Source organism: Amphiura filiformis, chromosome 1, assembly GCF_039555335.1.
Source record: "Amphiura filiformis chromosome 1, Afil_fr2py, whole genome shotgun sequence".
Classification (NCBI taxonomy): Eukaryota; Metazoa; Echinodermata; class Ophiuroidea; order Amphilepidida; family Amphiuridae; genus Amphiura; species Amphiura filiformis.
This window is the reverse complement of record NC_092628.1, coordinates 2,611,535-2,637,942: the sequence shown is the minus strand read 5'-3', so window position 1 is coordinate 2,637,942 and position 26,408 is coordinate 2,611,535. Positions and strand designations below refer to the sequence as shown.

General features: G+C 35.8%; 1 protein-coding gene across 2 annotated transcripts; it reads left to right on the top strand.

Annotated features, from left to right (window-relative positions):
* The first annotated feature begins 79 nt into the window (after positions 1-79).
* LOC140169546 (uncharacterized) lies at positions 80-25,961 on the top strand. Of its 2 annotated transcripts, XM_072192812.1 has the most exons (15): positions 80-1,408; positions 4,484-4,819; positions 6,336-6,656; positions 10,333-10,590; positions 11,412-11,669; positions 13,162-13,272; positions 13,379-13,492; positions 13,611-13,724; positions 14,296-14,406; positions 14,514-14,636; positions 17,486-17,779; positions 19,435-19,716; positions 20,261-20,551; positions 22,118-22,217; positions 25,323-25,961. In XM_072192812.1, exons 1-15 carry the CDS (start codon positions 1,357-1,359, stop codon positions 25,630-25,632), a joined length of 3,075 nt encoding a protein of 1,024 aa, XP_072048913.1. In that variant the 5' UTR covers positions 80-1,356; the 3' UTR covers positions 25,633-25,961. The 2 variants fall into 2 exon arrangements, with proteins under 2 accessions (XP_072048913.1, XP_072048918.1); XM_072192817.1 differs by lacking the exon at positions 14,296-14,406.
* Positions 25,962-26,408: the final 447 nt, after the last annotated feature.

The following is a 26,408-nucleotide window of genomic DNA, read 5'->3' as shown; positions in this document are numbered from 1 at the left end:
TAAACTTTGATGTATTTGATAAATAATAGAATATCCGCCCAGAAAAAAGAAGAAAGGAAATAATACAAATCAAAACAAAGATATCGTAAGAGCGTGTTTTGATTTCTAGTGAATGTAGGGCTAACGATGGTCTTACACTCGGTGTTAGAAATACTTTTCAGTAAGCCGAAATGGTCAATGGTCACTTGAGCCAAAAAAGGTCTAAAATTCTACGGACCTTCATCAATTTATACGGGCCAAACTCAAATTTTAAAATTTACCAATATAGTCCTACTTATTTCAAACGGCATTTTTAAGTCGTGAAGGGCTACACAGACTCCGAATATATGACGTAGAATATTCGTTCACCAAGTATTTGTTATTCATTCTATTTTAATTCATTTTTATCTTATAACGAATGTGTATCAACGGGAAATCAATTACATGTTATGTCAAATGTCTGTTGGAAATATATTATCGTCATCAAACATTCGTTGGGAATAGATTAAATAACGAAGACGTGTTGCATCGAAACAATGGCGTAATAAGGGCGCCTTGCTTGCGTAGGATGGTGTATTGGCGGGCCCGCGGTGGTTTTTACGGGATTTTGGCAAGATGGCTCATATAATAATAATAGTATAACAAGAATTATTTTTCAGGTAACTAACTTTGGAATTAAAAGTTCTCAAACCCATTCATGTGAGCGTAGAAACAAATTCAAAGTATAGACCTCTGAAAAAGGCAACCGTTACTAATAGTTTCATATTAGTTTTATATTACGCTCCCACTATTGATAGTGGTTGAGCACTTTCGACTGTGCTGGAATGGCTTGGTTTGTCATGATTTTGACACAACAGAATGTAATATACATGTATACGCATTTCTGTTAAGTTGAAACCATGACAAATTATCCGTCTGATGATCGGTATACCCAATGATCGTAAGTGAGGGTATGCCGTGAAACTTTTTTCAAACATTTCAAACAGCGGGTATGAGATATTAGGAATTATTTCCTAGCATCGTAACCACAGACTTCGTGGACTGCAATGCCTATTCAAGACGTAAGAGATAAACTGTGCATATATGATATGGGTATAAGTGGCATTATAGTTCACTGTGTGAACAAAAACTGCACTGGTTCTAAACGAACATGACTCCCTCACTTGACACGAGACCCTGTACAATGGTTTCTTCCACTCTATCAACCATTATCTGACAATGGGGTCTGATCAGTGACCTGTGGATACACTGTGTTACCTATTCCAGACGGTGTGTGCTTGCTTGCAGGAAGTACTATTAACAAAAAATGTGAAAATATAACGTATAGTAATATTGGTGACATTATCTGTTGTCTGCATTATGGCGTATTTCTAATGGATGTTGTCGTTATTTCTCTCTTATTATAGCATAAACGTCATTGAAATCAGAGGTATGTATAATTGACTTCGATTTTTAAAAAAGGAATAAAACAAGAGGTTGGTGCTTAAAGCCTTGAAATACGATTTGGGTTGTTTTGGTTATTCTTTGCCAAATATTATATAATATCATTAGCAATAAGTGTCAGGTCATACGTAAACTAATGAGGCAAAATGAAAACAATCACTTACTATCTTAACCGCTTAACTGTAGTGTTCAAAATCATAATATGTCATAACATTCAAACTTACTCTGTTGTCCTAAAAAAACAATGAATTTGACTGAATTCAATTTGATGTAAGTGACCAAAATCACCTGCTACCGAGTTCACTCAACACCAAACAGTCAAACACACTCAGTGTTTATTATCTCATACAACTTGTGATTTTTATTAATTGGTGCATTATGGCTGTCAATCAAATTACAATGCAATAGTATACAATAATTTAATCTCAGTTCTTGATCCAAGATCAGGCAATGTGCAAAATTATTTCTACCCAAAGAAAACCCCTGGTCTACCACAGTCTCAGTGCAATTCCTAAAGACTATGTTTTGAGTATCCTTGCTGGTATGCTGGTGCTTTCCAAACGGCCTTCTATGTTGACCGTAAGCTCCTCTCTCGGAGATCTCCTGAGCAAGCTTTCTGCTCTAGTTGGCAGATAGACTAACATTGTTAGTCCAGCAAAAAACATCCCACAGTTTGTTGATGGAAATATTTCAGTCTGCCGCTTCTTTGAGTCGACAAATATAAAGCGCTATTGGCTCTACAACCGCCTTTGGCGTATTTTATTTAAGAACCACGGAACCGAAGTTTGGTAAATTTTGGACCACTACTGGCTAACATAAGTTTCACAGAGTTCTCTCCTAGAACTTGATACTGGTCCCAAATCAATTGCTCTCCAGACCTTACATTTAATTATAAGGATAATCATCCCCATATATGTCATATTACATCATTTCTAAATATAGCACATTGCATCACCACAAGTTAATCAGAATCATTCACCCATTCGTATTAGTATTAGTATATTCGTAATAGTATTCGTATTAGTAATAGTATTAGTATTAGTATTCGTAATAGTATTAGTATTAGTATTAGTAATAATATTAGTATTAGTATTAGTATTAGTAATAGTATTCGTATTAGTAATAGTATTAGTATTAGCATGGAGGTATATAAATAAATGGAGGATGATCCAGCCAAGCCTCTTTTGTACTACGTTGGTTATGACCAATTATTGTTGAATAGGCAATTTCAGGTTTATATTGATTATGCTAAGCTGATTACATTGTGAAGTCTGTTTCACTGGCCATTGATTTCAATGGGGTAAAATGAAGTTTATACTTATTGGAAATTAAGTGCTCATGTTTCATAAAAGTTTGATATCAAAATCTCATTTTCGCCAAAAATTGAGTGCTTAAATTGCATCAAGAAATCAGTCTTTTGAAAAAGAAACACCTTATCTGTTGTCATCTTGTGACTCCCTATATTTTGGTCATGAAAAATTGAATTAGGCCTATGACTTTTTTTTCCAAAAAGTTATGCCCCCCCCCCCCCCCGTATATTTGGAACCCCTCCCTCCAAAGAAAATGATAGCCTCCTAATAATATTAATAATCATTTAGGCCTAAATGCTGCTAATTATTTATTATACAATGAGAAGTTTAATGATGATGATTTAGGCGGCCTATACGATTTCATGACAATACAGAATTAAAAGTTTAAAAACAATAACATGACATATCCGTCATGGCACTCAATCAATTTGACCCGAAGCTTCAACCAAAATCACGATTATCATACACTAAACTATGAGAAACTGTTTAAACAAAGTATATAGGGCCTATACATTCCATATATCAATTGCTCTCTAGAAAAGATTGTCTGATCATCACTTTTGCTTGAATTCCGAAGTACTTCCGGTAAATTTTTCTCGCTCGTAACTCAAATGGCCCAAATTGGCCCAACATAATTGTTTCACAATCGGTAGGTAAAAACGTTTTGCTTTCATTTGCACTATATTTGAACTCCCTCAGACCCCCTTAAAAGCTTGATATATGAACATGAAAACTAAGTATATTTGTCAAGTTACGGCACAACTAGTGTAGAAAACAGTTTCATAACTTGAGAACAGAACATCCGAATTTCTTCGGGTTTTCGCACGATCATACATTGAAACTATAAGCTATCAAAACTGGTGACTTTGAACTAGCTGATTGACTAGCTGACGTCATTATACAGTCTCTTTTACAAGGCTTCCGGTACGGGTCATTGTAGGGTCAATTCCTATGAGGAAATTTTGGGAGTGATAATCAATGAACCATGGTAGAGGCTCATAACCATCGTGGATATCAATAGCTTGGCTGAAGTGGCTGGTCAATTCAAGTTTGGTGACTCATTGAATAGAGGTAACGGGATAATCTCCACTTAGGAGATTAGAATTCTGGCGATCATTCTCCATTTATTTATATACCTCCATGGTATTAGTATTAGTATTAGTATTAGTTTTAGTATTCGTAATAGTATTCGTATTAGTATTAGTATTAGTATTAGTTTTAGTATTCGTAATAGTATTCGTATTAGTATTAGTATTAGTATTAGTATTAGTATTAGTATTAGTATTAGTAATAGTATAAGTATTAATATTAGTAATTAAAGAAATGAAGCTCAGACAAACTGGCATTATAATAAAGGAGAGAAAAAATCAGAACCGTTCGGATTCGAACCAGCGTGCACTAACAATTACATGTCGTCAGCTCACCACCACACGCCATAACAGCTCATGGCGGATCAGCCGGCGAATTGAACATGTAATGATTTTATTCTCCCGTAAATGCCGCACGGCCAATGTAAATTAATTATAATTAGAGAGGGCGGCCTATCTGCTGTGTCATAGCATGATATATTAATATTAGTATTAGTATTATTATTAGTATTAGTATCAGTAATAGTATAAGTATTAATATTAGTATTAGTATTAGTAGTATTAATTGTAGTATTCGTATTAGTATTAGTATTAGTATTAGTAATAGTATTAGTATTAATATTTAGTATTAGTATTATATTGATATTGCTGTTATCATTTTAGCACAGTATATTCCATATGATGTTATGACGGGCGCAGTCTCATCTGCTGAAGTTTCAATTTCATGGAAATGTAACGATCCTACAAGAAGTAACGAATATTCAATTGCGTACACACTGACGGATAAAGATCAATGTAATGCCATAGACGGTGTACGCGGGGAACAACAAACAGTTTGGGATCATTCGAACTGTGCATATGATGCCAGCAATATTGCATCATGCTGGATGGTAGTGTATGAACTTACACCATACTCCACATACACGTATTACGTCAAATCAAGGTTACAAGGCAGCACTTATCAAAGCACGGCCAACAATTTTCGAACTAATGAAGCTAGTAAGTACAGTAGAGCAGGTGGCTAGTCAGGATTTTCATGTTGGGGACCAAGGAGGGGTGGGAAGAGGACAAGGGGACTTTCAGGAGGAGTAAGACAAAAATTGTTGTAAATGTCTAAAAACATTTTTTAAATCCGTAGGCCTGCACCATACAAGTGGACCTCGAGTGCAAAAGGGGGCCGAGATGTTCAACAGGGAGCAGTTCCCCCTTGCGTATCCCATCCGGACAGAGCACGGATTGCATTTTGAAAACGAGGAATATCCTTCTGATATCAAATAATTTGATTTGTTGAAATGCGCGATATAATACACATTTTATAGCTTTAATAAAATCGATATTTTTGAAATTTAACAGTGCTCAAAGTAAGTGGTATAAATCGAATGTTAAGTGTGTGGCTGGAATGAAAAGCAGTCCATCATATGAACCTTTTGACCTTTCGTATTGAAGATATAGATTTTTTTTTCCAAAAAGCACTAAAATAATTTAGGTCTTTTAGGGACAAAATGTATATCTTCAATATGAAAGGTCAAAATTTTCAATTGATGGTCGGCTCATTAAATTTATACAGTTTACTCCGAGGAAGGTTAAATAGCAAAAATAAAAAAAAATATAAATCTTAATAATTAAATTTGTATAATATAGCGAATTTCAAAAAATATTTGATATCAGAAGGACATTCCTCGTATTCAGAATTCAATTCTCTCAGGTCAGGTCCCACAAAAATACTCTGCAAATGCTGCTGTCGATTCCTTAACATGCCTAAAAAATGTTTTTCAATATTATTAAAACGTTGTATACCCTTTATTTTATACCCTTTATATAAGTTAAAAGTTTTTCGGCAACCTTTTGTTACCTTTTGCGAATGTTATGATTTGTGTTGTGTAAAACTATTGGCTGCTGTGTCACATTAGTAGTAGTTGCACTACTATCAGAGATAGTTGATATGATAGGGTACACAAAAATGCATGATAATAATTGAACCGGAGTAGCTTTTGGCGGGAAAAGGTCATCGAACTTTACACATGGTTATATTTCAAAGTTGCTCAAATTGTGTTAAAACCATATACCATGTATAGAATTAAAAATATCTTTAGTTTTAACTATCTAGGTCTTACCATACTTGAGTTAGTATCCGTTAGATCTCACGACGTTCCAGTTAAAATTGCTCCGATTGTGACAATAGAGGTGTCAAAATGTTTGTTTTGATACAACAATTCCAATAAAGAAACGACTGCACTATCTAAGATGTTTTCTTGCCTAAATAATACATCAAAATAGGTCAAGGTCAATAGACGTCAATGATACTTAACCTGTTTTGCTGTGTTACATAGATAAAGAAACATCCTAGATTGTGTAGTCATGAAATCTTCAACTTTGTGAATTTCTTAACCTTTGAAGTGTGGACAACCCTGTACTCTAAAAACTACATCAGTAACCGCGATAAATATAATAGCATAGTATCTTGTTTGGTATATACTAATCAAATTCTACTTAATTATTCTTTTCATTCACGAAGCTCCAAGTGATTTTCCTAATTGGATACAGAATTTAATAGAGCAGAATACAGCAACAAGTCTGGTATTTTCCTTCAATTATATACTGTGTGGAAGCCGAAGAGGAAATACCAGTTATGAGTCAGAAGTAAAGAACTTGAATACCAACGAAGTAATTCTTACTGCAAGTTATCAATACAAGAAAGAAAATGACCGAGTTGTAGTTACTATCAATGCCTTGCAATGTGATACGTTGTATACATTTAGGGTTAGAGGATCTAATGGGAATGGTGAGTTGGATGGACCCTATTCATCACCCTTCATGGGGGAAACATCCTCATGCGGTAAGTGCATAAATTGCTTCATCTAAGTTGTATACAATCAACTGCAGCAAAATAAATTGGTTTTAGCACATTTTGAGCACATTAATATACCATACAGTTTGTCCACTCCGAAGTACAAAGTGACAACACGCGCGTATAGAGCACGTAAACAGCAGGGGCGTAGCCAGCTTTCTTGGTCAGGGGGGGGCAAAATAAAATTGTGGGGGCACAGACGAAAAAAAAAATTGCAGTTGCATCATACAATACATAGAGACTTTATGTCTTGGAGCTTCCCGAAATGGGCCTTATTGGGATGATGTGCGCGCGTAGCACGAAAAAATGGTATTTTACACTATTTTCGCCCATTATCCGGCTAAAAAGGGCTTAATTGTTAGAATGTGCAGTGTATTTTATACTATTTTGGCCCTGAATTTTGCTAGAAAAGGGGCTCCCTGCCCTTTTTCTTTTCCTTTGCCCTCCTGATTTTCTCTTTCATTTTTTGTAAGCCCCCGCTGGCTACGCTACTGGTAAACAGCGCGCAGTGTTGCGTCTCTGCTGCAGGTATGCGTGCCTTCAAAGTCGGCACAATTTTGCGTCCGCGTCGGTACTTTGTACTTCAGACTAGACTACTATAAAAAAGTACTATTACATGTACAGAAGAAAGGGCGAGTCAAATGGCAGGATCCATAAAAATCACAACAGTGTACTTCTTAGTATTATACCTTGGAAATGAGTCAACTTTTAAGTTAAAAGGCGTTAATTGGTAACATATGTCATGGGTTAAGGAAAATAATATATCAAAACTTAAGTTTTGGGCGTTATCCCCATCCCGAGAAAAATCATGAACATGGGGCGGAATTGACACACCTCATAAACGGTTCCAAAAAAGAAAGTCCCCCCAAGACATTTTAATCCAAAAACGGCTTGAGCAATTCTCTTGTTTTAAAGGTTGGAACATAGACTGAATAGTTATGCATCAAGTGAATGTGGTTTTGTTTCTATCTTGTAACATCTTCACTGAGAATTTCCGTCATTTATAAAATTTTCGGGCAAAAAAAATTGCACTTTTCTACATAGGCTTTTAATGCATCAAGTTTGGGTTCATATCTCTTTCACTTAAAGGAATTTTTTTTTTGTTTTTTATCAAAATAGCTTAAGTTAAGATGTTCATGAATTAACTTTCACACATTTCAAACATGTTTTATGGTTTTAGTGAGAAATCATAGAGCCATTTATGAAATTTTAAACATAAACAAAAGTTCCACTTGTCTAAATTGACTCTGTGTATGCATTAACATGTGTAAATTTAACAAGTTTTTCATTTTAATTAAATTTATTAGGAAGGAACAACTGAAACTTCAATGATAAATCTTGTGTTCATTGATAAATTTAACCAACGGACCAACATATTTTTTGTTAAATCTTTTATGCTGGACCCCATACACTTAATTCATTGGTCATTCCTTGAATGGTTCAAAAATCATTTATATGGGTGGCCGTTATCAAGACTCAACTTGTTACAAGCGGACAAGTGAGGGACATCACAACATCACCTTTGAAGCAAATTCTGCTGCATGTGAGGACTCAGCTTGACCAACAGCAGAGAAGAACGATGCTTGGAAGCCATCTCACATGCAGGAAGGACTATTCATTATTGAAAGACATTATTAAGCGGCGGCATTCATTTTAATTTATTCACTGAACCATAAACACTGTTTTTGAATGTGTAACACCTAAATCAGAAAAGACTTAAATTAAATTAAATTAAAGATGCTCCTTTTTGATTAAATTACTCACTAAAAGGGAAAAAATTGTCTAACAAAAATTGAAGCATAAAAAGCCTATGTAGACTTTTTTGGTTGAAAATTTCATAAATGGCTGTATTTTGCAATAAAGATGAGAAAAGGTAGCATCAAAAATCCGCTCACTTGATGCATAACCAATCAGGCTATGTTCCAAACTTGAAAACAAGAGAATTTATCAATTCGTTTTTGGATTATACGAAAATGTCTAGGAGGGACTTACTTTTTTGGAACCGTTTATCATGCCTTGGGATCTTCTTTATAGAGCCCATACCGTTCATCTTCTGTGTCAGGTTGATTTGTCTCAATAATTTAGTGGAATTACCACTACGTCATGCTCCCCTCTGACCCGCTTTAAAGCAAAATTCGACAAAAATGATCAAACCTTTGCAACCAAAATTTGTTTGACAAATATCAAGGTCAAGCATCCGTTTCTGGTGTTTTGGATACTTCAAAATGCAATATGAAATCGCCCATTTCTAGATCATCCAAAGCAGGAAATTGGAAATTGACTGCTCAGTGCCAGACGTGAGTAAGTGCAATAGCTGCCATGTGTAGATGAGTGCAATATACTATACTGTGTGTAAATTGCCCAATGTTCACAGGGCAGCTATTGCACTTACCCACTTCTTGCACTGAAAATAGTGAATAAAAAAAGTTCAAATTAGGTGTTTCAAATAATCAAATAACAGATGTGGAAATCACATAGTGACAGATGTCGGTCACAAATGTATCAAGAAATGACAATCGTTGAGTGGTGAATTATATTGGGCATAGCATATTAACCTACCATTGATGTTCAACAGCATACGTCACTATGGATCCATTGTTATTATCCGTCAGTAGTAGTGGACATTTATAATGAAAATTCTTTAAAAAGCGATGAGAATTGGACAAAACGATGAGAATTGAAAATTTTCTAATTTCTATGAAACTTTAAATGCATTCTCATCCAAATGAATGATAAATACTATTTATCGTGTAAACAATATTTCACATTGTTTTAAATGAGGAAGTTTAACAATATTTGGATATTTTTCAGCGTCCGGTGTTATCGATACAATTCCACCAATGGTGAATTGCCCACCAAACCAGGTGGTACTGTTGTCACTTACCCACCAGCAATTGCAACTGATGACAGCAGTGGAGTTGTTCAACTTACTTACGGAAACCCATCGGGGACATTCTTTTACCATGGGCAAACCGTAGTAGCTGTAACCGGACGAGATCCAAGTGGAAATATTGGACGGTGTACATTCATAGTTACAGTTTCAATTACCACTACGCCATGGTACTCTCTGACCCGCTTTAAAGCAAAATTCGACAAAAATGATCAAACATTCAAAAACTTTTTTTTGACAAATATCACGTTCCAGCATCCGTTTCTGGTGTTTTGGATACTTCAAAATGCTATTGTACTTACCCACTCCTGTGAGCAGTCGAAATATCACAACTGATGAGCAATATTATTGTGACCTGCATAACTCTCAAAACAACTTCTTACGTCTATGTACATTCAATATAGTATAGCATACATGGTGAATAAAAAAGTTCAAATCAGGTGTTTCAAATAATCAAATAACACATAGTGACATGTCGGTCGCAAATGTATCAAGAAATGAACATCGTTAATTAGGTGAATAGTATTTATATAGCATATTAACTTGCCATTGATGCTCAGCAACATACGTCACTATATGGATTCATTGTTATTATCCGTCTGCACCAGTGAAAATTTATAACGGGAATTCTTTATAAAGCGACGGGAATTGGACGAAACGATGAGAATTGAACAATTTCTCATTTCTATGAAACTTTAAATGCCAAATATCTTATCGTGTAATGTCACATTGTTTTAAATGAGAAAATTTAACAGTATTTTGGGTATTTTTCAGCGCCCATTGATACAATTCAACCAGTGGTGAGTTGCCCACCAAACCAACAAGCCGTTGCGCCACAAGGAGCAGGTGGTGCTCTTGTCACTTACCCACAAGCAACTGCACATGATAACAGCGGTGGAGCTGTTCAACTTACTTACGGAAACCCATCGGGGACATTCTTTAGCATTGGGCAAACCGTAGTAGCGGTAATCGGACGAGATCCAAGTGGAAATATTGGACGGTGTACATTCATAGTTACAGTTTCATCATCAGGTAAGAAAGATGTCACAACTGCCGTAGTGCGACGTCGCATGCTTCTGACGAGGTGTCTTATTTCTTTTGGTCAATGCTGTTCCTCCATGGTTTTGTTTGGCTTTATAGACGTGTTAGCCATCTTCTTCAGAGGTTCTCTATTGGGTGCAAGTCAAGCTTAATCAGCCATACGACAAACATAATGGTTTAAATTTAGTGGAATTACCACTAAGCCATGGTACTCTCTGACCCGCTTTAAAGCAAAATTTGACAAAAATGATCAAACATTCAAAAACTTTTTTTTGACAAATATCACGTTCCAGCATCCGTTTCTGGTGTTTTGGATACTTCAAAATGCTATTGTACTTACCCACTCCTGTGAGCAGTCGAAATATCACAACTGATGAGCAATATTATTGTGACCTGCATAACTCTCAAAACAACTTCTTACGTATATGTACATTCAATATAGTATAGTATACATGGTGAATAAAAAAAGTTCAAATCAGGTGTTTCAAATAATCAAATAACACATAGTGACATGTCGGTCGCAAATGTATCAAGAAATGAACATCGTTAAGTAGGTGAATAGTATTTATATAGCATATTAACTTGCCATTGATGCTCAGCAACATACGTCACTATATGGATTCATTGTTATTATCCGTCTGCACCAGTGAAAATTTATAACGGGAATTCTTTATAAAGCGACGGAATTGGACGAAACGATGAGAATTGAACAATTTCTCATTTCTATGAAACTTTAAATGCCAAATATCTTATCGTGTAATGTCACATTGTTTTAAATGAGAAAATTTAACAGTATTTTGGGTATTTTTCAGCGCCCATTGATACAATTCAACCAGTGGTGAGTTGCCCACCAAACCAACAAGCCGTTGCGCCACAAGGAGCAGGTGGTGCTATTGTCACTTACCCACAAGCAACTGCACATGATAACAGCGGTGGAGCTGTTCAACTTACTTACGGAAACCCATCGGGGACATTCTTTAGCATTGGGCAAACCGTAGTAGCGGTAACCGGACGAGATCCAAGTGGAAATATCGGACTGTGTACATTCACAGTTACAGTTTTATCATCAGGTAAGAAAGGTGTCACATAAGAAACCCAAGTGGCAATGTTGGACAATGTACATTCACAGTTACAGACGCATACATAAGACAAGGTGACTAATTTCCTTTTGGTCAATGCTGTAAGTTCCACTTTCTGAAAAGGATGTGGCGCAAACGCTCTAGGGTTGTGTTTGGCTTGATAGACTTGTTAGCCATCTTCTTCAGAGTGTCCCCTAGGTTCTGTATTGGGTGCAAGTCTGTTTTTCATCGATTATTCAACAACTCTTCCTATACCTTTGTACAGGAGCCAACCGATGTTAATCCGTGATGAATCCACAGTCCAGTAGCGTATACGGGAACGCAAGGTTACACGTACGCGTTACGCATGAGCGCGTAAAATTCGTCATGCCTGGAACGTTATGCGTAAACATGAACTCTGTTATGTTGGCGGTAGCAGCTAAATATTACCGCTTTATTCTTTAGTTTTATTGCCGATATCAACAGAGAAATACCGCGATCGTCTTGTAAGGTTGAGTGGCAATGACAAACGGACATTCCAAATGAAAGAATCATGTGAATTAGAAATCTTTAGCTTATTTCGTTGTTGAAAGGGATTCAATCATGTTTCACCGTTGTTCATCACCGATTAACAACTCGCGTCCGGCGCGTCTGCGTGGTTTACTTCGCTCAACCATGCGACAAACATAATGGTTTAAGTTTGAATGAAAATGGCGCGCACAATAAGGTATGTACCGCATTTGGATATTCATCTAGAAATCTATGCAGAATCCCTTGTTTGGGAACTTTTGTAACTTTTGAAATCAGACCATTTACCATTGAAATGCTTGTAATTTTTTCAACAAGATTGCAGAGCAACAACAACAAAAAACCGTTTTGATTTCACTAATGAAGAGATATTAAAGTGATGTAAAGTATACTTGATATGTCAAGCCAATTATGCCCGTTGATGTAGTAATGCTTTCAGCAATTTGGGCTAATAAAAGATATTTGGCTATTGTAGATGATTACTCAGAAAAATACGGCACTGGTTTTTTTTTTAATTAAAAATATTATCCTGTTTTGCTAAATGATACATAGTTGGATCACAATAATTTAGGTAGTTATAACTTCAAAGTTATAAGTCAAATTTTGATATTTGGTCAATTTTTAGAAATAAGAGCCAAAGATATGCGCCTTTATGGTGTTTTAAAATAATGTTCTAATCTGCGTTTGGGGGAAAGTGCCCTTAAAAGCACTCAATTTGGACAACCCTTTTGTGAAAAATTTGTATACTGATGGGTTCCAAAAACAGCAATTTTTATGTGCTGGGATAGAATTTCGTTACAAACTAAAGATGTCAAGAAGATTTACTGAACATTTTTCTGAGGGTTTGTCTATTCAACACAAACATTTCAACACTTAAAACCCAGAAGTATTATTAGAAATATCAAAATTAATACCTTTTCCTCTTGATTTTCCTCTATTTATGGCACTTTTTTTTATTTTCGGCAATTCTTTTCAGATATCAATGAATGTGACAGCAATCCTTGTGTTAATGGCGGGTGTCAAGACGGACTAAACCAGTACGTGTGTCAGTGTAATGTTGGATGGTCTGGAACTAATTGCGACATCAGTGAGTTATAAGATTTTTTTTTTATAAAAAGATTTAAAAAAAATGTGATCACTCTCAATTTTCACTCAATTTCTGTCATTTTTTCATTTTCGAAAACTCTTTTAAGATATCATCGATGAATGTGCCAGCAGTCCTTGTGTTAATGGCGGGTGTCAAGACGGAATAAACCAATACGTGTGTCAATGTAATGTTGGATGGTCTGGAACTAATTGCGACATCAGTGAGTTACATCAAAATTGTTTTCTACTCTTGATTTTTTTTAAATAGGAATTTTTTAATCACTTTCTCAGTTTTCATCATATTTCTGTCATTTTTTTATTTTCGAAAAATCTTTGAAGATATCATCAATGAATGTGACAGCAATCCTTGTGTTAATGGCGGGTGTCAAGACGAAATAAACCAGTACATGTGTCAGTGTAATGTTGGATGGACTGGAACTAATTGCGACATCGGTGAGTTATAAGAAAATGATTTTTTTTTATAAAAAGATAACAAAAAGTTGTCATCACTTTCAATTTTCATTCAATTTTTGTCATTGTTTCATTTTTGAAAAATCTTTTAAGATATCATCAAAGAATGTGACAGCAATCCTTGTGTTAATGGCGGGTGTCAAGACGGAATAAACCAGTACGTTTGCCAGTGTAATGTTGGATGGACTGGAACTAATTGCGACATTATTTTTTTACTTTTAAATGTTGTCTTAAAGTGACACTTTACCGTTGTACATCTTTCAACATCCGTGGCTGTTCACATCTGCTAGAATTTATAAACTCTTGCCAGCCTATAATGTAGAACAATTTAAAACTTATTAAAGAAGAATTGAAGAATTAATTGCTTTTTTTCTGTGGGTTTGCCGATTGAACACAAACATTTCACTACCTAAAATCCAGTTAATATTACTACAACTTTGTCTCAGATTATGTATCAAAATATATACTTTTCCTCTGGATTTGAATAAGTTAGGAAATGTGTACATAACCTTCACTGTTTATATTCATGACACTGTTTGGTAATTCTTATCAGATTTCAATGAATGTGATAGCAGTCCTTGTGTTAATGGTGAGTGTCAAGACGGAATAAACCAGTACGTGTGTCAGTGTTTTACTGGATGGTCTGAAACTAATTGTGACATCAGTGAGTTACATCAAAATTATTTTTATATATAAAATGATTTAAAGAAATTGTGATCACTTTCAATTTTCATTAAATATCATTGTTTCATTTTCGAAAAATCTTTTCAGATAGTATCAGTGAATGTGCTAGCAATCCTTGTGTTAATGGCATGTGTCAAGACGGAAAAGACGGAATAAACCAGTACATTTGTCTTTGTGATGCTGGATGGATTGGAAATAACTGTGATACCAGTAAGTTTATCGAAATTATACCTGTGTTTTATTCAAGTCTATACATCAGAGGAGTTTGAACTGTACAGGCAACATGATAAAAAGCAAAATAAACAATAAAATACATTACAGAGATCACATAATTCCAGTAATTACTAATTAATTTGTAAAATAGAGCACAAAGTCATGACAATATACCAGCATGAGAACAAAGTCAGTATGGTGCAATTAGCCATAATAATCCTTTCAGGAGGTAGTTTAACTGATCAGAGTGCTGGTCCATAAACTGCGAATGCCTTATGGCCATAATATTGTGTCTGTGGACGCTGCGATGGGAACCTGAGAGAGTTCATCTACTTGATCGACGTTCATTCATTTAATGGTATCCATTTGTCTCTATTAAGTTCTCTAGACAGTTAGGACGCGGGACTACCGATTGTTATTGTTCTGCAAGGCTCACTCAGTCATTTAATAAGGCAATACAAACGATCGAATTTGGTAATCAAATGAACACAATTTTGAGTTACACCTTTTCAGTGTAAACATTTTTTTCTCGGCCAAATGAAAAGCAATAATTTTCATTTTTTCAGTAAATGTCAGGAAAAACTGTAATGCTTGATACTGTATTTTTTCAAATCTTAGTGTTAAACTTAGTCGTGAAATTCAGTCATTTAGTGTAAGATTTTCGATTTTGATAGGCTTCAACTCTGCCCGCGAGCCTTTTTTTGGATCAATCTTTTAGCTTTTCAAAGTAATATAGTTCGCTAAAGAAGGATTTTTCCCAACTTTCTAACGCACATCACCGTGAGCGATATATCATAGTTTTGTCAGAATTTCCGTTTTGATTCCATAATTTTTGACTACCAGCTGAAAAAATTTTCAAATCCACGCGTGAAATCTTAGGCTAATACTAGCATTGTGGATCGATATCTCTGGGTGCCCGGCCTGGATACAGTGTTGCCAAAACTTCAATATAGCAAAGAAATTACCTAGTGTTTCAATTGTCATGAAGGTGACTGGGTATAGTGCCTTTTGTTTGTGTTTGTTTGAAATTGCTTAAACCCACCGAAAGTCATAATGAAGCAGCCAAAACAATACAAGGTTAAACATGGAAGTTTATAACAACCTATTATAATGACCTAAAGGAAAAATCATTTATGGCAACAATGAGCCTTGCATTGTAAGTCATGGTTAAAATGTGTTGAGTACCCACCCCACCCCCATAGGCCTACATAATATTGCATACCGGTACCTTATAATATTTATATAGCACGGCTATTATAGCTATAGCCTACATTTAGAAAGTAGGTCCTATAGCGCTAAATTATGACAAATAGGCCTACACAAACCCGAACGCAAGTCTGAAGGGTGTAATGAAAATGCCAACCCGCGATGGGGGGGTCATTCAAAATTCACCTGGAGATAGGAGGGACAGAAAATTAAAATCCCCTCTAATAACACGCGAATTTTTCTAGGTTTGGACAGTGGATTTTCCCAAGGATCTCATCCTAGGTAAATAAACAAACAAACAAACAAACAAACAGACAAAATGGTTTTCATAATCATGGAATCCATAGCCCCTATAAATTGAAATTGCAGGCTATCACGGGAGCAAATTTCGAAAATTCACCTCATTTACCAGAATTGGGGATTTGGGCTACCAAATCGCTGGTCAGGCAATCCTGGTTTTCAATGGAAAAGGGACCTGGTTGACAACAATTGAAATATCGATTATTTCTGCTGGTTGTTCTGGAGATAAAGTACTGAGTTTGACATTTTCGGAGCATGAAGGAAAAAAGGGTAAAATAAAAACGGAAATTCTGACAAAACTATAATATATAGACCCACACGACGTAAAAAGCTCACGGGCGAACTAAAGGCCTATAAAAATCAAAAATATCACACTAAAAGACAAAATATGATGCTTGAATTTTAACACCAGGATTTAAAAAAAATGTATATCCAAGCACTATGTCTTTAACTGACATTACTGAAGAAAAAAAAAAATATTGCTTTATATTTGACCGAGAAAATAAATTTCATAGCAAAAGGTGTATCTCTGAATTGTGCTGATTTTAACATGTATCGATCGACTTTTAGCGCGACTATGCATTTCTAAAGAATTGGTAGTCCCGCGTCCTAACTGTAGAGAAGACACCTATCTAATGATTGTTTGAAATGTATGGTGTTACAGTAGGAGTAATATCTTATTCTAATTCAACTTACATTTGAGGCATGGGTTGATCAAACATTACTCTACAACTCGCATAAGGTCGTAGAAATATTACCGAATTGCACATCTCAAACAATGAAAAAACAACAATAGTAAACAATAACCACAAAATGTAGACTTGAAATATCATTTTGTCATTGTTGGGGCACGGAGGCGCTACGACTTCCAGCGGTGCCATCGTGTTGCACGTGGGCAAGGAGTTTTAACTCGCTTCCATCTCCCTCTTCCCAGGGGTGAAATAGGGAGCTGCTATGAATATTGTCTATTGAGTGCCACCCAACGTTATGAGCATAACTTGGGCATTGCATGGCAGCTGACCTATTCTAACGACAGCTGAATAAATGTAAATGACTTTGAATAACACGTGCATGGCGCTGTATAGATGCCAACAGTTTTTATATCTTGTAGCATAAACTATACAGTAATAAAACCATAATACAATGCATAAGTATCAGAAAGTATCTGTTTTTATTTTTTACAAATTCTCATAATTTGTATGTACCAATTGTCACTTGCTTTTAATGTTTTTAAAGATCGTACTTATGTTTGCATTAATTTTAATGATTATTTTTCCACATAAAATGCAATCAGAAACAGTGCAGTATATTTTCATAATTTGTGTTTCGATTCCAAACAGTCTACTTGGCTGGTATAACCATAGAAAGTGTTCTTGCCACAAGCATAACATTCTCCTGGTCTGAGGATGCTTGTCCTGACCCATGCCCTGATGGCATCACCGGCTACTCATACCGACTGCTACAAACTGGAACAGGAGCAGAGCTTAATGGTGGTGCTACAAATGCCAATGAGAGGATGGTGATCATAACAGGATTGACGCCTTGTACTGAGTATTCATTTAGTGTGGCGGGTATAAGTGGGGGTAATACAGGAGCATACAGCAACGCAACGCTTGTTACAACTGCGGAAGAAGGTAAGTACGCAATTAATTAGAAAACACCAAGGACATACTAGGAAATAACATTAAAAACTTCAAAAATGTATGATAAATACACAATCCAACCGTTAGCCTCATATTACCTTGACAGGACCTTCAACACCGTTTATCAGTGGGAGCTGGTAGCCTAATGGATAGAGCGTCCGTCTATTGATCGGAAGGTCGTGGGTTCGAATCCCATGCCGGCACATTCTCTTCTTTTTTTAAAGTTCGGTTGTGTGCCGGTCGGGATTTGTGTTTATTTGTTGTCATGTTTAATTGCAACAACTGTTCTTTCTTTCTTTTCATGTTACCAAACAAAAATTTCTTCAACGTTGGTTGTAATGAATAAAGGAAAAACAATGGAAAAACAAAACAAAAACAATGGAAAAAAGTTACAATACACCCACATAGCACCAAGTGGCCTCTGTTTAAATTGCAAATTTACCTTGAATATCGTACTATGACATGCATCAAGTCTTAGTTGATGTTAATCATGTTAATGAAAGTTGCCAAACATCCGCAGTATTTTACCTTAAACATCTCAGCGCGGGCCAGAGGAAATTGTTGTTAATATTACTGGCAAAGAAGAATAGCTCGCCGTGTTATTAACCTAATGGCACTTTTGGAACCGCTCAACATTTGCACGTTTAACATTTCTCTTTTGCGATACTGTACCGGGACGGAAATACAGGGTGTCTCAATAAAAATAGGACATGTGGTTTTGGGGACATAAGTTAAAATATTCTTATAAACTTTCTTAAAGATTCAAAAACCATGAAGTGTCTTCTATAAATTGATCATAAATTATCCAAATCCGTTCACTCATCACTGAGATAAATGAAGGACTCATTTGTGGACCATTCCAATGGGGCAATACTCATTAGCAACTGCAATGTAGTTCAGAATGGGAAAATATAAATGAAGAAAACTTCAAGTGTTTGTAGGTAGGAGATAACTTGTCTGATCAGCAACTATGCCTATTATTGATGCTGTTTATCAATTTTTGTTTATTTCACCACCAGTACTTTCACGTTTGAAAGAATCAATTTCGTTAGAATAAATTATATCAACCACTTCAATAAAGTCCAGCCCTGCTGTTGGTTGAGAAATGTTTGAACAGTGTGTTTTATAGAAGATTGTACTTTTACATACTGTTAACAAAAAGAGAAACATTCTTTGGGATATTGATTGATTGATTGATTGATTGATTGATTGATTGATTGATTGATTGATTGATTGATTGATTGATTGATTGATTGATTTTGAACTCCTATAAAGCAACACTTTTATACTAAACTACAATGTACCACATTATTATTAACGTGTATTGCCCCATTGGACTGGAACAAAACTGTCTATTTGTGCAATCTAAATTATCTGATTAACGCGTGAACGGATTTGGATACCTTTTGATCCATTTTAAGCAGGCACTTTATGGTTTTTGAATCTTAAAAAAGTTTCGAATTTTACTGCCGATATTTTATGTTATGAACCCCTTTCCTCAGGACCCATTTTTATTGAGACACCCTGTATTGTTTGCAGATTAAAATTGAAAAAATTAAATTGACCCCCTCGATAATCAAGAATCTACAAAGAGGGGGAACGTGACAAATATTATTCAAGAGTATTATTATTGCTTTGTTCAAAAGTTTCAAGCCTGACAGTGAAGACCATTTCACCAACCGAGCTTGGACTATCTTGGGACACTCCTTCAGCATCGTGTGCAGACAACGTAGGCTATGAGGTTGAATATCGCCTGATAACGAGAGATCAATGTCTCTCGATCGACAATAGCGAGTTCAATGCTTACTCTGGTCCAGTCTCTGGGACGTCTATCACATTACCAGACCTTTACCCACATTCTACTTATGAAGTTCGTGTGACATCTGGTGATGGTGTAGCAACAGAACTAGCAATAACAGATGAAGCGGGTGAGGTTTTAACTGACTGCATAATACAATATATGTGACTCGTTACAGCAAAGGTACCTTATACCTTAAGTCGGGTGTTACATATGTCTCATTTTCTAGTGCCAAGCACATTCTAAACCAATCATTAATCCTATTGTTGAAGAGGATAATAAGCTTGTACCTATGTCTATAGAAATGTTTCTCATACAGCTCCAGTCCTTTTTTACTATGGCTAATCCCTGTTTGAAGTGGTAAAAGCATTGTATTGTATTTGTGTAGGTATGTATTAGCCACCCACTAACAATGAGAGGACATTCTTTGACCTCGTTGACTTGGGGATTATTTGAAATGACCGCCACTTCAGATTGTCTTAATTGTTTGAAATTTTAATTCCAACAATTGGGGAAAAGAGACACATGTAGCAGCCGAGTTAAGGTACATTTCGTTGTAACGGGTCACATAACATACGACGTTATGGAACAGACGAATTCGTATCCTTATGAAGGACAACACACTCCAATAAAGACAGTCATGAAGGTCTTTTTTTCAAATTGCTTCTTTCCAGCACCAACTGGCAAACCCACAAATATTCAGGATACCAAGACCAATACAACCATTACATTCACTTGGAATGAGCCAGCATGTACTCAAAGATATGGCGTCATCATCAATTACTCTTACACGTTTTTGGAAACAGGAAGCCCAATCTTCATTGTTGAAGATGCCATTACGTTAAATAATACCGTAACTTTTCGAGATCTAGAGGTACAGACTGATTATACATTATTTATATCAGCAATGACTAAAGCCGGTTTTGGACCACAGGGGATTCTCAACAGTCAAACACTCGGAAATGGTATATATGTCCTTTTTTTATTCAGATAAATAAATTTCCTTTATATCTAATTGCTATACGGGTAAACGAAATATAAAAGTAGGAATGACCAATGAACCATCAACTTGATTAGAACACTCCCATAGACATGCAGGGAGCTCAACTGTGCACTGCTTGCACAGACATTTCTAAATTGATCTCATTCTTTTAATGTTCAATATTTTTCTGTAAAAATTGGGGAAGTTAATGCCAATTATATTTTGTAACTATCTTGCAAATTACAGTAACATAACTAATTTTATTTTCCTGTAAGTGCGAGTCAAAATTGGTCCATCGCCACAGTGCGCTTAATTGCCAGTGGCTGAGTTCAGCACTGCTCAAGAATGGCACAAAATATTCATGTCAATAATTTCAGGTGAAAAACGTGGCCTACTGAGCTGAAATGTGGCAGAGTTGTCTGTAATACCTCTATCATACCCTCTGTAAAAAGGTTAAAATATTGAACATGTAGATCTCGAGTTAAAAATTATATCACCAGCTTCCCTTTGGAATTTCCTTACTCCTTTCGAATCATGCTACGAAGACACCTTTCTGAACATAAATGTGAAGTTTCGTGCTCATTTGATGTATTTTCCACCTGATTTCAACCCGAAACGTTTTCTTATATTTAGGCCCATACCATCTACAACTTGCTGCTGGCTATACCTTGTTTAGAACTTTCAAAAGAAGTACCTGAATGTGCAACCATAACTGTTTCAAAATAGCCCGCGAAAGTCATGCAGGTAACTCCGAGATCATGTATTGAATTGTTTTAAATGAGGAATACTACGGGAACCAGCACCTTTTGTTAGAAGTCACACATGAACATGATGAGTGAAGTGGATAACCTCTATTGTTGTGAATGAGTCAATGACCTTCAATGACACTTAAGATTTAATTTGCATACACCTACTAATTGGTCATATTAAACCCAATAACATCGAAATTTTTGGTTGTGAAAAAAAAGTTTACCTGGACTTAGTGCAATTTTGATTTTGTGCCATATCGGCCATCTTGGATGCTTTTTGACAAATGTTCGTTAAATGCATGATTTCAATGCCTCGGTTTGAAAAAATAATTTATGCCATTGACTAGTAAAGTGCCATTTCATAAGAAACCCCTTTGATACTTTCACAATATGCTTGTTTCATGCTTTCATATATGTTAAAGTAAAGAAATATATAAAGGTAAATATAATTATGCTTATGCCAATTTTGCTCCCAATTGATATTTTTGGACCTTGTCATTTTATTTCGTTCCAATGAGCGGTCAGAATGGGAAACTTTGAAAATTTATAATTCGAAAAGTTTTTGACCGATTGTGACAATTTAACCACCAAAATACTTCTATTGATGAGTTCTATCCAGAATTTTTGTAGCAATAGGGGCAACATGAAATGTTGATGGTTATCCCTAATAAAAGGTAAGTAAATCGGCCGCTACTTATTACATTAAATAAAATATTTTAATTTACTGCAGCTTAAACAAATATGAATCATCAAATATTTCTGACACTACTTCTTCTCATTGTTTTTCCTTTTTATTTTAGGGAAACAGCCAACCAATATAGCACTGATTGCCGGTTCTGGAGGAGCTGGTGTGATCATCATTGTCTTTATAATTGTCGCTGTCGTCTGTTTAAAATACCGGTATGTTTATGTAACTAAATATCAATTTACAAGTATACTTTGCCGTAAGGCATGCTCGTGTTTTGGGGGCTTTGGGGGCTTTGGGGGGGGGGGGTAAAAGCAGTGGTGGCAAGAAAGAAGGGGCTGCGGAAGTAGAAGGGGCGGCGGAAGTAGAAGGGACGGCAAAAAGAGTTATCAAAGAAAAAAGTGCGGAAGAATTATAAAAAAGGTTTAACAATTTTACAAATGTGACTATACATACAATTTTATGCTTTTAGGTTGCTAGCGCCTATAAACCTTTTTTTTTTTGGCTCTTCACTTTTTCAAACAATCGAAACGAAAAACAGGGTCAACCTTTTCGGGCTATTGATAAAGGGATGCGGCAAAATGTACCTTTACCCCCCCCGAAAGAAGTAGCCACGATACGCCACTGTATGGTATAGGATCCCTGTAACATCTCATTTCCATAAGATTGAATTTTGTGATGAGAGGTTGTAACGACCTATAGTATAACTTATCGCGCTAAAAGTTAGCAGGGACCTTTAAAAGACCGACTATTGTGGCACTGAACAAAGTAGATAAAGTCATTTGAACTTCAAATACTTCCCTTCATTTTTTGCACACAGTATACATCGGAAGATCAGATGATAATGGTCATTCATTTAACATTCGAGAGTCATTCAGAAAGTTCTACCCCCACCCTCATGATACATCAGCTTCTGCATTATACTAATCCTTTCACAAATTGTCTGTATTGGAAACCCAACTGGAAGCATAACATGATGTACCATTTTAAAGCTTATGATATTTTCTAAACACGAAATAAAACTAAATTGACCGGGCCGTATTTACGGCTCGTTCGTGGTGTACGGACACATATTATCATGCCAAGTTTGAAGAAGCTACTATTCACAGCATCAACGTTATAAGAGTGGAGATAGACTTATTGAATGACCCTCGTATAAATCATATGTGACCCGGCAGCACAAACGAGCCGTAAATTCCCTAAATTGTATTCTGAGCTTTGGTGTAAAATGTGTACGAAGGTCGTATTCATCGGTCACTTAAGCTGGCGCGACATCTGTCTTATTTTGATAGTTACAACACCAATCAATAATCCTATTATTGAAGTGGATAATAAGCTTCTACCTTAGATGGCTATAGAACTTTTATTAGCTCTGGTCTTTGTTTGCTTTTGCTAAATCCTTTTCAAGTGGTGGGTTATTTGTATAGGTATGCATAACCAACAATTAACAATGAGAGAATCTTCTTAAACCTCGTTGACTTGGGGATGATTTGAAATGACCGGCAATTATGACTGTTTGATATTTATTGCCAGCAATGTGGAAAAAGAGACACACATAGAAACGAAAAAAGCTTTAATTTTGTTGAAGGAGCAAAGTTTAACTAACCATAACTCCGCTTCTGGATATCGTTTGAAGTCAAATGATATACCATTTTTAAGTTTATGATGTTTATTTTTTAAACACGAAATAAAACAAAATTGACCGGGGGAGGAATTTACGGCTCATTCGCCGTGGACGGTCACATATCATAATTAATCCCCAAAGTTTGAAAAACAAAAGAATCGAATTCAATCTTCTTATTTGCACCACATCGGTGCAAATAAGGGTGGGTTTCCCGTAATTCAATACACCTTGGTGTAAATAAAGCCATAATATATAATGTACGATACCATACAATTTTAATGTTGTTATTATTTTTGTCAAAATCCTTAAATAGTAATAACTGTCGGAAACAGTTTCTGTCCTTTTTTGGCCGAAATAACATGGTAAACTAAAATATCCCCATTTTTTGGTCGTTTAACGTGGAGTTCTATAGGGGAACTTAACGTCTGAATATCAAACGTAGACATCGGACGTACGTTGGCTCTCCTGTATCGAAGCGAGATCACGTATTTAGCCATTTCAGAAGATATTCCACGTGCGAAATCGACGTAGATACATCGTTGAAAATGCACAAAATTTGTCCATTTCACAATATGTTTAAGACAGTCAAAGATAATGAACATGCGAAGGAAAGTCTAATTATCATTATGATCCTTTTTGTTTGTAACAAATCATTATAATAAAGGTACAGCGATGTGTTAAAAATGGACAAAATTTAAACGCAATATTCATACGCATAGATTGCCCATTGAAATGTGTGTGATACTTTGCGTACAAAAACTTACATTGCGATTTCCCATTTTGGATTCCAACGTAGAATAAAACGCAGATGCTACGTTGAAATATGCTGATTTTATCTCATGTCTAAGTCCATGCAACGCGCCCAATTTTCAGGACGAAAAGTCTCATTTTAAAAGTAAAGTCATGATGTATGGATGTAGTGATCTTTAATCTACCAAAATATATGTTTTGGGCAACTCTAATATTTGGGGAGCACAAAAAAAACCCAATTAAGTTTAATCAGCATGTAGGTCAAAATTTTAGTCAAAATCAAAAGCGGCCTGTTTGAATTAAGCAAAGACTCAGCTTATTGATATATTTTCAATCACTATGCCCTCTATCGACCTAGATTAGATTAGATCAAATATTATAGCCTTCATTCCAGCTGACTTGTTCCCCTTCGTGACGAATGAGCACAATCCAGTTTGGAACCGAGACTAGCAATATTTAACACCGTTTTAACGTACGTAAAAACATACCTGAAAACGTACGTTCCACGTGCTGCGTTTGGAACATCGCAATGTCTCTATTATGTCACATGCACTGTTGACCCGACAAACACACCGAATTTAGCTGATTTCATTTAGGTGTGTTAAAGTTGGAACATGTGTAGCCTATAATGCCTGAAATTCGGGTTTGAAAAGATTTAACTTTCAATATATAGTATTTAATATCTAATATTTCATGTTCTAAGGCCGTGGTGCGAGTATGATAGTTCTACTGAACCACAACATCAAAAGCCCAGTGTACCGCGCAGTGTGTCATTGTGCGAATAAGAGAGAATTGCTCTAAGCATAGCGGTAAAAAAACACTAGTAGCTAACCTTCATTTTATGTCTTGTCATTATTTCATTTGCCCTCTCACTCCATCTCCCTCTACACAGGATTTTGGTTCTTATCAAACATAGTTTTAATGATGTTTATATTCTTGTTTACAGATCTAAGAAATCTAGAGAAAGACCCAATGATCATAAATATGAAGAAAACATCCACCCATCTAGATCAATTGAGATGTCCAGGAACCTCGGATACCAGCAAGACACGGATCAACGTGTCTCTAGTGGCGGATATGCCATTCCTGACTCAGATAGAGCGCAATTTAGATATTATGAAGAAGCGAAACCACCCGGGTTTGCAGTGAGTGGTGAAGCACAAGCGAATGTTGAAGAGTATGCTTATGCGCATCCCGAACTTAATGAGAATATTTGGGTTGGCAAAAAACATCCTTATCAAAATGTTAAAGTGTAGCTTACTTGAAAGTTGTTCCAGAACATTGGGCTAATCCATTCTAAAACCACGCCCTGTGGAAGACTTTTTAAATAATTTAGATCCAACCAGTTTCATCCATATAAAGTGGAAACGATGTACATGATTTTGGAATTCCAAAATGTTTTCAATATGAGGCCAAATTATGTAAAATTCAATTATATTTATTATGTATTTTACATTTAAAATAGACTTGGTGATTTATTAAAGCATTATTTACAATATTGTTTCATGCAAGCCAGCCGAAGCCGACCTACACTCGTTAGAATATGTATTTTATAAATTTCAAGAATTTTCAAATGAATTTTAACAGAAAATGCTTCTATATAACTGGATTGACGGTGGAACTGGAATTAAGATTGTAATAAAATCTTGCAAGGGGGAGGTTAAATGGTATAGCCCAATAAATATTTGATTCACCTCAAGCTTGGTAATGATGTACGTGCGTATTTTGCTGGTCGCAGTATCGAATCGCGCGCGTAAAGTTAATCGTACAGAGCGTACACGCCCGCGTACAAGGGCGGTTTGTTGGCACATTTGCGGCGCAATCGCGAAAAGCGTTGACGTCACTACCGAACTTGAAGTGAACCAATGTATAGAGAAAATATCATCGCAACAGGATTCAGGATTCAGACGCATCCAGTATATTTATGAATAACATAATTTAAAATTTATAGAGGAGTTCTTAATACTTTACGCAGAACATATTAAATGCTTACAGGACGATGAGTCATAAACGAATGCGTCCATTAATACTG